This window comes from Syzygium oleosum, unplaced genomic scaffold (assembly GCF_021117445.2).
Source record: "Syzygium oleosum isolate NSW1041296 unplaced genomic scaffold, Sole_v2.1 Sole_v2.04, whole genome shotgun sequence".
NCBI lineage: Eukaryota > Viridiplantae > Streptophyta > Magnoliopsida > Myrtales > Myrtaceae > Syzygium > Syzygium oleosum.
Window position 1 is genome coordinate 9,296,782 of NW_026607488.1, and position 14,613 is coordinate 9,311,394.

The following is a 14,613-nucleotide window of genomic DNA, read 5'->3' on the forward strand; positions in this document are numbered from 1 at the left end:
AGGTCTGAAAATATCAGCTCACTTATTGGACAATTGACCCTTTTACCCCTCACTTTTTGGATAAGATTTAATTAGAACCGTTAGATTAGGGGTATTTTGGTCAAACGGCCCGGATCGGCGACACGTGGCACTTTGGACTTCTATTTTTGACCAAGACTAGATCAGTTTCTCTCTCCTCACCCTCACTCTCGGCAGAACCATCACAGACCAGCTCTTCCTCCTCCATTTTCTCTCATTTTTCCTCTCGGTTTGGCCTCATCGGAGCTCGCCGGAGCCACGCCAGCCGCCGTCGTTGCTGCTGCTGCCTTGTCCAGCCACCACCCACAAGCAGCACCGCCCCATCTTGTCTTTTTCTCCCTCTTTTTCCCGTTCGGCGAAAGGAAAGCCGAGAACCGCCGCTTGGAGGCCGATCGCCGCCGCGCCGGAGCTCCGATCACTGTTCCGTCGCCACCCAGACGTCCGGCCACGCTGTACGACGCCGACCGTACCCGTCCCCATACGACGACACTGTAGCAGTCCGTACGGCCGCCACGGCCGTCACCGGCACCCGTCCCAGCCCTGTCCGTACAGTGTCCGTACACCGGGGGGGGGTGTACTGTTCACCGCGTCCCGTACGGGGTATCACTGTTCACGCCGTCCGTACGTCGCCGGCGACGCCGCTCCCGCTGCTGCTGCTTTCCCGGCCCGTTCCAGCCCCGTTCTGTCTCACCTTTTTGGGTAAGTGTCTCCCCCAAAAACTACCTAGGAGCTCGGGTATTTCTAGACTTGTTTAGGACCCGGTTTAGGCGATTTTGTGACTGTTTTAAGGGCTGTTCGGGACTTATTTGAGTGACTGATTATTTGGTGATTGCGGACTGATTAGGCGAAGAATTTTGAGGTTTAGGGAGCTTGGATTAGGGCTGTGATGTTGAGGTTTGATCGGAATTAATTTGTGCGGTTAATTATTGGAATTGTGCCTTGAATGGAAATTTGTGCGTGATTGTGCGATTTGTGGTAGTTGGCTGATTTGGGATTGTGTTTCGGGTTGTGTACGTGTGGTCGTATATGTCACGTGTGTGGCCGTGAGGTGTGATGGTGTGGCAGTGTGATTGCGCAATATGTTCGCGTGCCAAGAATGTGTGATTGTGCTTTGGGATCGCGTGTTATATGTGCATGATTGTGTGGTGTACTTGCGTGGTGAGAATGTATATTTGAGAAGTGTATGTGACTTGTGAATTGTGCGTGCAATATGGAATTGTGTTGGGTCGTGTAGTTGTTGGCCGTGTGTAAGTGTGGTTTGAGTGGAACGAGGATATGGAAATGTGGTTTGGTTGGGAAGATCCGTCCTGAGGCGTGTACGTTTACCCGGGACGATGCCGTCCCTGACGAGGTGACGATGCCCGGCCCGACGGGGTGTCGATGCCTGACGTGATCAGAAGACCGTTGGCCTGATGCGTTTAACGCGGGCGCGGTAGAAGGAAAGTGTGTGTAGGATTCCGTCCTGAGGCGTGTACGTTTACGCGGGACGATGCCGTCCCTGACGAGGTGACGATGCTCGGCCCGACGGGGTGACGATGCCTGACGAGGTCAGAAGACCGTTGGCCTGATGCGTTTTACGCGGGCGCGGTAGTGGTGGAAAGGTTGAGAATGAGTGGGATTTGGCAAGACAAGCGAGAGGATTGTGGAAAGTGACGCATGGTGTGAGTAGCGTGCGAGTGTGTTTGTATCGCATGATGTGATGCTTAATTATGGGGTAGAAATTGCTAGGCACGGTATGGGACGTGCCCAAGCGGTTTATGTCTCATAATTAAGACACGCGCGCGTCTGTGATTCCTTGCTGTGATGTGTTGGCTGTGTTATTGTCTAACGTGCAGGAACGTGCGTGATGGATTCCAGGTAGGGTCGCATGTGATTGTTAGTTTGGCCGATCGTTGTGTGTTATGTGTGTTTTCGTCTGGCGGTACGTGAGTGCCTACGTGGGGTTTGGGGTTGTACACTTATTAAGATTCGTCTCACGGTTGTATAACCGCCACTTTCAGACCCCCGGCCCTAAACCCAGGAAGTGCGCCTTTTTCTTTTTGGAAGTCCGGGGAGCTGCTTTTGGTGCCCAGTGGAGTTGCAGGTGAGTGTCCGGAGGCTCAGACCCGAAGATTCAGAAGCAGACTGGAGGAGGGCGATCCTTAGGTTTTTCCTTAAGGTTTTGGGGGTTGTGTAAATCGGGATGACCCATAGGGAAGTTAAGTTAACCAGACCCTGATATTTTGTTGACGGTGATTTCGGATGCTAGTTTGTTAATTATGCCTGTAATATGATGTTTGTATATTTGGTGTTGTATGAAGATGTTGTTGTTTGATTGTTATGGTGGTCTACCCCGTCGTCGTCAACTTTCTGTCCGAGGTTTTGTTATTCGCTTCCGCATGTGGCTCTGATGTTTGGGTTGGGTCGGCGACGTTCCTGGGACGTCGCATCATTTCGACTGGAGCAGGGGATGTCGCGAGCTCGTTGGGGTTCGGGGCGTGACATATTTAGACACAAAATGTTTATAATGTAAACATTTTTCATTTGCTAACTATTTCAAGGGAAACAAGCGATCATTTTTTTTAAAAAATGTTTTTCAAATCATTCATTTTCCGTGAAACAAACGAAATCTTCATGTTCATAAGTAAAGCTAATGAAAAGATGGTTTCAATTTCGCAAATCATTGGTAAAGCTGATCACTTTATGTGAAATAAGCATATTATCCGATAATCAGGTCGCTATTTATACGACTATTACCGGCCAAACGACAAAGCAGAACATGTTAAAGGAACGTCGGATCACTCATCGCATGCCAACATGGACCAGATTTTATAATAAAAACATCGAGAGAAAAGTAAGCAACTATTAACTTAAAGCAATAACATGAAGAAATTATCCATCTTAAATCATGTGTCTGGCAATTAATAACAGAATTGACAGAGAAGAGAGTAGGTGACTATTTGGGTCATTTCCTGCCGATAAATGGACTTGTCTAAGCAAAAGCTTATGACAATTCTATCTTTCTAAAATTGATCGAGCAGCAAAACGCTCTATTCCTGGTTGGCATCGTTCACGGACCAGTACTAACTGTCCAAGAGCTAAAGGTGGAAATGGATAATGAATGCAGAGCAATCAGAAGCTTGAAGATGGACCTCCACCTTCGATGTTCCGTTCAAGCTTAAGCTTGAAGATAACTATTTCAGTCGTCACACGTGTCTGCCGAAATTGTTGTTAGAATAAAGCGAAAAGACGAGAGGTAAGGCCGAATGAACTTGTACAATGATGTTGAAATGGAAAAGTCGCAAGTAAATAATCAATTCTTTTATTCCTTGGTCCTCTTTGTTCTCCTGCACAAACTCATGAACACTAGAGCAATCATAGGATATAAAAGAATATCTTACATGGAAGTGATGTCTTTTTGCTCTCTGCAAACGAAAGCAAAGTCTTAATTCATGCAGACATTTCGAAAAAGCTTCATTTTGTAGATTTCTAAACAGCTTTCCATCTCGGAATCCTTTCGAAAATTTTCGTTCCATATTAGTACGGCATTGCGTCACTGAGAGTTCAGTGCTCTAGCTAGCTCAATTCTTGCTTTAAATTTGGTTTATTAGATTAAACAAGCCATTGTTTCAGTTGATCAGTCTCCTACATTTTTGGCATTGAATTGGAAATTAAGGCTCCGTTTGGTTTACGGAAAATATAACGTTTATGGAAAATGTTTTCCGGGAAGTCATTTTCCAGGAAAATGACAATATTTTCCGGTGTTTGACTGAGACTTGAAAATAAGCTGGAAAATATTTTTCATCATTCAATATTCGATTTGATTCTCTAGGGAAAATTACAAAAAAAAATCAATTTTTAAATTATTTTATTATTTAATTCTATTTTTCTTTTTTCTTTTTTTTTCTACTTCTTTGACCGGTCGCCAGCCACGGCGGCGGCCGGTGACCCTCCATAGGTGAGCTCAAGCCTCGCCGGCCTGTAGTGAGGCTCCGCCTCACTTGATCTAGAAAATGTTTTCCTAGAAGTTTTTTACCATGAAACAAACAAAGCCTAAATAGGTGTGTTTTCTCATCTCTAGTGTCTTCTTCGTAGTGAAAGTTTTGACTAGAACTGCTGCTAAGACTAGATCAAAAGTCAAGCTTTCAACATTCGGCTTTTTACAATCTGTATGAATATTTTGCGTCATTAATGGGTAATTATGCACATTTTAGCATGCTCTTATAATGTACCTTGCGTAAGACATTACCGCACAAACCACAGAGTTTTAAATTCTTAATGATTGGTAATATCGTTCGCTATGAACCTGGAAGACGTGTATCATCAACTCTTTTGTGGAAAATATAATTGATAAAAAAATCGCAACTGTGGAAAAAATCATACCAATGATGAAGATGATGGAGCTCTCAATTTTTCACCACCAACCGATAGGACTGAATGTGAAATTTCTCCCATGTAAGAGGACGTATATTATATTACCATTAGTAAATCTCGTTACTTGTTCTGTAGACAACAATCCCATATTGAATAGTAGAAGCAAATTGAAGAGTTTATACTAGTGATGGACTCATGCCTTCATCCAAAAGCCCTAAATCTATTGTACGATGACTCATTCAGTCCTAAACTATTTAATTTGGCCAATTTAGTCCTCAAATTTTTGATGATTTTCTAATGTGGTCATTCCGGCCAATTTTGGCCAAAAATTGCCGATATGGATAAATTTTGGTTTTTTAAATTTTCTTTTCTTTTCTTTTCTTTATTTTCTTTTTTTTCCTTTTCTTTTTTTTTCCTTTTCTTTTCTGGGTGGCCTAGCCCTCGCCTGTGGTTGCCGCCAGCGAGAAAAGTGTCAAAAAAATCATAAACCTTTTGCATTTGTGCCAATTTAGTCCTGAACCTTTTTTTGTGGCAATTCAATCATAAACCTTTTGTCTTTGTGTCAATTTAGTCCTTCCGGCTAATTTTAACCTGATTTAGCTGACGTGGATGCCGAACGGTTCACATGGCACCGCCGACGCTGACGTAGATAATTTTTAATAATATTTTCATATTTTTTAGATTTTTTAAATATTTTTTTTCTGATTTTTTCTTCTTTTCTTTTTTTTTTCCTCCTTTCTTCAACCTATGGCCAACCGCCTAGCCTCGCTAGGACGAGGCTACCGTCGCCGCCACAAGCGAGGCCTGGCCTGGCCAACCCTCGCTTGGGCGAGGGCATGCCCCAGTGAGGGCTCCCCTCACCAGATCCGGCGAGGGCAACCCTCGTCCAAACCACGGCGGCCTCACAAGGCGTCGCCTTCCCCCTGGCGACACTCAGCGAGGCCGCAGTTGCCTGGGCAAGGGCTGGAGTCGCCGGATCTGGCAAGGGGATCCCTCGTCGGGGCACGTCCTCGCCCAGGTGAGGGTCTGCCTCGCCCAAGCCGCCGTGGCCTGGGGGAGGACCGGCCTCGCCATATCTTGCCTATGTGACATCCTGAAATTTGTCCAATTGGGGTTTATGAAATGCTTGATTTTATGAACGTACTCGCAGTTAGTTCTCGCCCGGAACTGATCATTTCTAGGATACTAACCAATAGGGAAAAGCTAATTAGGGATTTAAATTCGTCCAACTAAAGAAAATTCGATCGTGAATTGATTTTCGACCATAAAATCGTCGATGTGACATTTTGAGCCACTGTTGGCCGATCCAAGGATAGCCAGGGGTCAGTTCGCCACTGTCATAGTAGTGGATCGTGAGTGATTCCGCGGGACCACGAAATGAATTGACGGATGATCCTGAACCTATACCAAACGTTCGTGCCCCTGAGATCTAGCGGTCGATCCTTGCGATTTAAATGACAACCGAAGTCGTCACGAACCGAATGAACTTGCACGTGACTCGATTTATTATCAGTCACGAGTCGAATATACGAATTTCCCCCAAGAGCGGCCCGTTAGTTTGAGAAACACTCAAGTTACGTTTAATGAAAATCGATTATTAATTAGAGCACAAATTGGACATCGGAAAATTAGGAAGTCACAACGGGACGTTAGGACGACGTTGTGGTTGAAACGTACAGCTTCGGATTTGCCCGAATCCTTCAGAAAAATTCGATTTTGGCGAGAAATGAGGAAAGTGACCGTTTTACCCCTAAAGGTTTGTTAAGGGCAAGTTTTAAGAGGGAAGGGCATTTTGGTCATTTTGCCCTGGCTTTGGAAAATGACAATTTTAACCTTGGACTTTTTGAGAAATCCCCAAATTGCCCTTGGATATTTTGAAAAAGATTCGATCCGGGCCGTTGATTTCAGGATAAGATCGAATCTAGGCCGTCGGTTGGATTTGTGAGAAAAGGGCAAGATCGTCATTGTGGCTAGTCAATTATTGGTTTGACTATTTAGCCCCCCAAGCCCTCTCTCTCTTCACTCTCTCTCCCTCAAACTCTCGGCCATCTCTCTCTCCCCCTCCCTCACCGTGAGCTCTCCCCCTTGGCCGATCGCCACCGCACCGTCGCCGCCGGCCACCGCCCGTCACCGCCGCACCGCCTCACCACCCTCACACCACCACCACCTCACGCCGTCCCCTCACCCTCCCGACTCTCTCTCCCGTGTGGCCGTGGGTCACGGCCAAGGGAAGCCGCGCCGCCGCCGCACGCCATCCACTCTGTCGAGCCGCGCCGCCATTCGCCGCCGTCCCCGCCAATCGCCCCCGCTTTTCCGCTCTAGCCGCGTTAGTTTAGAGTTTCAGTAAGTCGCGCTCTAAACCTTATTTAGGACGTCGGGTATCGACGGACAATTTAGGGTGGATTCGGGTTTTTATTAGACACGGATTTGTAGGATTTTGGGAGCGGAATTGATTAGCGGGCCTTAGAGATGAATTTGGGAAATTTTGGTGGAAAATTTGGGGTTAAAAGCGAGCTGTGGGTGGCTGAATCGAGTGCTGTGGTGGTGTGTTCGGTACGTAAATTGGGTATTTGGATTCGGCGATTAATCGTGAGAAAATATCGTGAATGGCCGAAATTGATTCGTCGAAGTTTGGAGGTGGAAAAATGAGAATTTGTATATCGATAGTGTGTTTGTGATGTGGCTGAATTGTGATAATGAAATTGGGTGCATTGATGTGTAATTGATTGATTGAAATGTGCTTGATTATGTGCACGCTCGAGCCAGATTGAATTAATTGTTAAATTGGCCATGTTGAATGCTTAGAGAACATGAAAAACGTATGTGAATTGTTGCGTGCACGGGCCTCGTGTGATTGGCCAATTAGTGGCAAGTGATTGTTGAGTATGCGAATGAGCAAAAGACTGTGTGGGGTGTGGCGTGTGTGATCGTGGAAATCCCTGAGGCGGTATCACTACGCGGGGAAATGTGCCATCCTGAGGCGTGTACTTCAACGCGGGATGATGCCCGGTATTATCGGAAGACTGCCAACCTGAGGCGTGTACTTCAACGCAGGTTGTGCCGTAGGTGGTGGATGTTGAGCCTGGGGCGTGTACTGTAACGCGGGCAAGAGACATGACCTGAGGCGTGTACTGTAACGCGGGCCCTGGAGTGTTGTGATAAGATAGTCGCAGTGAACCTGAGGCGTGTACTATAACGCGGGTCACTGGCGAGTGGTGTGGAAAAGAATGTGATGAGACAAGCGTGAATGCGTGAAATGTGATTCGAACGTGCATGTGATTGGAAAATATAGTATTACGGCTAACGTGCAGGTTGCACGCTGGGAAGGCCAAGTAAGTACTGATTGTGTGTGTGTTATGTAATGGTTGGGTGTGTGATTGTGTTTTGTGATTGTCTGGAGGTACGTGTAGCCTAGGTGGGGTTTAGGGGTGCACTTACTGAGATATAAATCTCACGATTGTTTCAACCAAACATTTCAGAACCCCGGCAGGAATAATGAATCCTCAACCGCCGCCGCCGCCTGAGCGTTTTGGAGTACCAATGCACACCGAGCATGATGTCGTAGAGTTTCCTATGGAAGACCATATGACCTAGATTAGGTATACTACTATAGTGTTTGTAGATGTAGGATTACCCCTGTGGGAGCCCCATACATACACCGCCTGGTTCTTTAGGGACGGGGTAGATGAGTTCGGTCCTGTCCGCGGATTTGACGTCCCCTTTGATGGAGTTGGGGACTGGGACCCTTCTGCGATTCCTCCCCCGGATGGTGAATTGACTAGTGTAGAGACCAGTTTGGCACAGTCAGGACAACATCTGGCGCCCGCAGCACCAGGGTCTTCGGGGGCTGAGCACGAGCTAGAGCCGGAAGGGTCTCTAGCAGGAGACGACCCCATGGATGTGGATCTTGAGCCAATTCCAGAGGAAGAACCGGAAAAAGAAGAGGCAAAGGCCGAACCCGAAGATGTACCTGCGGAACCGGAGGACGAGCCTGCAGAAGAACCAGAGTATATACTCCCGTTTGAGCAGTGGATGGATCCCAATTTTGTACCCGAGGACGATTTCTTTGAGGAGCCAGTCGAGGAAGAACAGGTCGAGGTTCCAGCTGAGTCAGGTGATATAGACCACCCGATCGAGATTGAGGCAGAGTCGGAGTCCTCGGAGGAACAGGCTGATCAGGGAAGTTCAGATTCAGAGGACGAGGAATCAGACTCGGAGTGGACGCCGAGTAAAGGGCGTAGGGGGCTAGCGTAGAGGTTGGAATAGGTTTTTGGAGGTATACTTTTTTTTGCAATAGAATATCCGGGTCATCGATCCTTTTTTAATATCTGTGGTTTTAAAGTATGGTGTGCATGTGTATATGGCGGATGTCAACTGTGAATATTGTATAAGTTTAGATAAGAAATAAATATGTGTATTCTTCCTGATTATCTCAGTTTTATTTGTCTGGGTATTTTGTGGTTTTCGCTGATCGTTTTAAATCTCTGATATTTATAAATGAGGTCGGCGATACCCTGGGATGTCGCATTAATCGACCAATGAAGGATGGCGCGTGCTCGATGGGGTTCGGGGCGTGACAGCCTGGGCGGGGTCGACCCTCACTAGGGCTCGCCCTTACCCAGGCGATGGTTGGCTGGGCCTCGCCTGTGGCAGGCGACGACGGCCGACCATGGCGGTGGCCAGTGTCCGGTCACCGGCCAAACCAAAGGTTAAAGAAAGGAGGAAAAAAAAGAAAAAAAAATCAGAAAAAAATATTTAAAAAATCAAAAATATATTAAAATATTATTAAAAATTATCTACGTCAGCGCCGGTGGTGCTACGTAGATCATCCGGCATCCATGTTAGAAAAATCCAGATAAAATTAGCTGGAAGGACTGAATTGGTACAAAGACAAAAGGTTAGGACTGAATTGGCACAAAAAAAAGGTTTAGAACTAAATTGACACAAATGCAAAAGGTTTAGGACTTTTTTGACACTTTTCCCTATCGCCGGCCATTACTAAGACCAGCCATAGGAAAGAAGGAAAAAATAAGAAAAGGAAAAAGTACAAAATAAATAAATAAATAAAAGCAAAAATTGTCCACTTCAATGCCGATTGTGCTACGTAGGATGGCCAGCATATAGGTCAACAATTTCTAGCCAAAGTTGACAGAGAGGCCTACATTGTAAAGTTATCAAAAGGTTTAGAATTAAATTAGTCAAATTGAAAAGTTTAGGACTGAATTGGCCGCCATATAATAGGTCTAGGACATTTTTGAAAAATTTCCCGTACCTTCTGCATAATGAGAATAGTGACGCATACAATTATCTCGATCAATTTTTTCTAGGATTAAAAGTTATATCACAATTTTGTAGCCTTAACACATCAAATTTTTCAAATCCATGGCCGCACCTAGGGTTCCTGGAATTCTCCTTATCCTTGATTCGGATATCTCACCAAACTAGTCGTCTAGGTAAAAATTAAGAAAGCAAGTGATTTCAAACTATTATCTAAATGAAAAATCAACGGGCCGTTCCAAAATAAGAAATGGAAATTCAACGAGATCATTATGTGGTGACGTTATCGATTAGTGGGCCCGTTGTTAGTGACACAGAGTCACTCAATCATAATGTGTAAGAATCTTCTTTGAAAAAAAAACTTGTGTGATGTGATGCGTCAGTGACATGCATAAATGCGTACCGTACGTGGTGAGGTGCAAAGCGACCATATAAACATGCAAGAGGTCATTCCATCGTAATATTGCCTGGTGTCGATGAAAGTTACACCAAGTATCGGTTCGCTAATGGCAATTGGCACATTTCTGTATATTTTACAGCTACTGAGCGACAGTGGTCTTCGTGGGATCATCTTTTCTCCGCTTGAAGAAGGATCTTAGAGTCTAAGTTCGGGGCAAGAGGATCTCTTACCGTCTTCTTTTCTCTCCTCATCGGGGTTTTTTCACAGACGTGTCATGATAATGATGAACGGAACGGGCACATATAGAGGGCACAATACAACGTACAGTTTTGCGGTGCGTCTGCGATGCGATCACAAAGGATGGGCGTTGGGGATGATGTGTCTCTGGAAGAACTGGAGCATCCAACTTTTTGTACTTCTCGGCTTGATTTTCCAGATCATTCTTGCTGTATTAGGAAGCCGCAGAAAAATCTCTAGTGCCAAGACTATCAGATTCGTTATTTGGGCATCTTATCCGCTTGGCTCTTATATCTCGACGCATGCGCTTGGCAAGCTCACGAGCGTCAGCCTCAACAAGTCCGAGGAAGAGTACGATACCGAACTAATAGTGCTGTTGGCCCCTTTAACTCTACTGCTGCTGGGGAATCCAGATAGCATCACCGCATATTCAATGGAAGACAACTGGCTCGGCTGGAGGCGTGTATTGAACCTCATCGTCACATTTCCTTTCGTGGTGTGGATCCTAGTGCGAAGTTGGAAGACCTCCATCCGGATGATACTGTACTTTCCGATGTTTGTTGCTGGGATAATCGAGTACGGAGAAACAATTTGGGCACTCTATTCTGCGTATGACGAGAGCACGAACATGACACCAGTCACTCCAGGGGATTTCAATGAAGAAAAGGAGATGTTCTTTGCACTCCTTACACGGATGAACTGCCAAAAAGTCATTCCCGATCAGGAGATTTACTTTGAGGCTTACTATTGGTTTGATTGCTTAAAGCCTCACCTTTTGGGCAGGCTGAAACACCCTTTCTTCAAGTTGGATCGTAGGTGTCCGATCAACCAATACAGTCCTGAAGATGTATTCTTGATAACCGAGATGGAACTCGGGTTCACGTATGGTGTCCTCTACACTAAAGCACCAGTTCTTTATACCAAGCTCGGGATCACGCTCCGGGTAATCAGTTATTTCAATTTGCTGTTAACCTTAGGTGGATTCATGGGGCTTTTCTTTGACAAATTCTTGAGAGATCCGTACGTTATCTACATGTTTGGGCTGCTGATTGGAGTCGTGCTTCGGGAAACTTACCAGTTGTTGAAGCTGTTCAATTCGGATTGGGTGATTATAAAAATTACGAACCACCTTGAGAATCCAATGGTCCTGAAGTTTCTGCAATTTCTTGTGAAACGATCTCTGAAGAAGGAAAGGCGGTCTAACAGAATTTGGCAATTTAATTTTCTGGATTTCTGTCTATCCGAGAAACAGCCCTGGCACTTCAAAATCCTTAAACTGTTCGGCAAGGCGGAGAAGTTTAAGAGATATTGGTTAAAGAAATCTATGCAAATTCCGAAGTATGTGAAAGAATTATTGGTTAAAGACATGAAAAAGTTTGAAATAAAGAGAGACTATCGACCCTTCACTAAAAGAGGCCAATGGTCGCTCGGCGCTCACGAGTCTCTGGATAAGCTCGAATGGAGCATCGAGATGACATTTGATAGAAGCATCATCATATGGCACATCGCAACCCATGTTTGCTACCACTCATGCCACAAAAATTCAAATAATAAGGAGACGAGCAAACTGATATCAGATCACATGATGTTTCTTCTGGTACATCCTCAAATACTCTCTTTGACCACAGCCGAGATCACTTACCATCACACCTACACAAAGCTCAAGACGTTCTTGAATAAATTCGCGAAAGAGAACATCCTGAAAGTTCTATTGGCGCCCGATCCCGGGCAGGAATGTAACTCCTTTGAAGCAGTTATCACCAAAGGATGGAATGTCCTTGAGGAAGCGCGAACACTCGCGAGAGAGCTGAAAAGTACAAAAGACACATGGCAGCTCGTCAGCAGCATTTGGGTTGGGATGCTATGTTTCGCGGCATACAATTGCCAGCAATACCAGCACGCGAAGCTACTGAGGCAGGGTGGAGACATTATCACTCATGACGCAGCGTTCAACGAGTAATTCAAGCAAAATCTTGCTTAGAGAGAAAAAAAATCTCGAAATTCTATATTGATGGTAATGTTCTGTATGTCAAAACAAACCCTTAAACAAGCTTATATACCTATAACATAACCCTACTAAAATTGGAAAGCGTAAAAAAATCAAAATTAGGAAACTGCCTTTTTTAAATTAACTCATAAAAAAATATCCGATGTCGTCAACCGGGTCCGCCGGTTCTAGTCGCATCATCGTTTCGCCTTCCATTTGGACTTTTGCCTGTCCAATCGGTCCAGAAACGCATAACTAATAGATTCCGCATCATTCTCCTCCACTTGAAAAAAAACTCGTCCTCGAGTTAAAATCAAGGTCTGGATATAACGGCTCTGCGGACTCATGAAATGGTGATAAATCAGCAACATTGAAAGTGTTAGATATGCCCATACTATGTGGAAGGTCTATAACATAAGCATTATCGTTGATCTTCTTGCTGACAGTGTAAGGCCCATACTTATTTTGCTACAATTTGCTATAAAATCCCACTGGCAATCGCTCTTTACGAAGGAAAACCATGGCTTGATCACCTATCGCAAACATCTGCTTCCGCCTGTGTTTGTCTACTGCAGCTTTATACTTCTGATTAGCTTCCTCCAGCTTCTGTTTGACTTCATGATGCACCTCCACAATCTATTTAGCCATATGATCCGCTGTTACACTTTTATCCGCTTGCTTAGGCAACTGTACCAAATCCAGAGTATGCTGAGGCGCCTTTGTATAAACAACAGAAAAAGGCGACCTGCCAATAGAACTATGAACTGCATTATTATAAGCAAACTCTGCCTGTGATAAAGCAACATCCCACTGCTTCGACTTATCTCCACAAATGCTTCGAATCAAGTTTCCCAGAGTTCTATTAACCACCTCTGTTTGCCCATCAGTCTACGGGTGAGTAGTGCTACTGAAATTCAAAGATGAATCAAACAATTTCCATAAAGTCCGCCAAAAATGCCCCAGAAATTTGCTATCCCTATCTGAGGTAATAGACTTGGGCACACCATGCAAACGAACCACTTCCTTAAAGAATAATCTGGCCACACTTACAGCATCAGAAGTCTTCCTACAAGGAATGAAGTGCGCCATCTTGAAAAATCTGTCAACCACAACGAAAACAGAATCCACGCCTCTTTGTGTCCGTGGTAAACCAAGCACAAAATCTATGGATAGATCTTCCCATATATTGTTAGGAACAGGTAAAGGCATATACAAACCTGTATTCTTAGATTGACCCTTAGCAGTCTGGCAAACATAACACTTTTGTACGTACGTGCTGACATCTTTACGCAACTGGGGCCAGTAAAATCGCTTCCGGACTGCGGCAATAGTTTTATCACAACCCAAGTGTGCAGCTAATCCACTATCATGTAAATCACAAATTACCTTCTCTTGTAATGATGTTCGAGAAAGGCAAAGCTGGTTGCTACGCATCAAATATCCTTCCTGCACATAAAATTCTTGCACAGGTTGACTAGCAGCACATGACTTCCAAATTTGCCCAAAGTCATCATCATCTGCATAACAGTCTTTCAGCTGCTTGAGCCCCAAGATATCTTGGCTTAATGTAATCAACAAGCCAGCTCTCCTATTCAATGCATCTGCTACGACATTATGCACACCTGACTTTTGCTGTAATCTGAAAGGAAATTTTTGTAAAAATTGGCACAATCGCGCATGCATATCTTTGCTAATCCTCTTCTGACTATTCAGATACTTCAAAGCTTCATGATCAGAATAAAGGACGAATTCTTTCCCAATCAAATAATGCTCTCAGGTCTTCAAAGCCCTTACGACAGAATATAATTCTTTGTCATAAGTGCTCCACTTCTGTCTCGCCTCGCTAAGCTTCTCACTGAAATAGCAAATTGGTATGTGCTCTTGAGATAAAACAGCTCCTATACCAACTCCACTAGCATCACAGTCCACTTCAAATAGTTTATCAAAATCAGGTAAAGCAAGAACAGGTACAGTACATAACTTCTCCTTCAAAATAGCAAAACTATTTTCAGCTTCCTCTCCCCATAGAAATTTGCCTTTCTTCATACATTAAGTAATTGGGGCTGCGATAGTACTAAAATTCTTAATAAATCGCCAATAAAAAGTAGCCAACCCATGAAAACTCCTAACGTCAGAAACTGTCTTAGGAGTCGGTCACTCTCTGATTGCTCTTACCTTCCCCTCATCTACATCTATTCCTTCAGCAGTAATAATAAATCCCAAGAATAACAGTTTATTAATTAAAAAACTACACTTCTTAAGATTAATATACAGCTTATTAATCTGCAAAGCTATCAATACCTCCCTTAAGTGCATCAGATGATCCTCCTCAATCTTACTA

The 14,613-nt window shown here is 44.5% G+C and overlaps 2 protein-coding genes across 3 annotated transcripts in view; both read left to right on the forward strand.

Moving 5' to 3' along the window:
- The window catches only part of LOC115679525 (uncharacterized), a 65,827-nt gene that overhangs the window by 40,820 nt on the left and 10,394 nt on the right, over positions 1-14,613 (forward strand). The window lies entirely within an intron of this gene.
- On the forward strand, positions 10,425-12,245 carry LOC115679543 (uncharacterized). The gene has a single exon (XM_030603155.2). It carries the CDS (start codon positions 10,425-10,427, stop codon positions 12,243-12,245), a length of 1,821 nt encoding a protein of 606 aa, XP_030459015.2.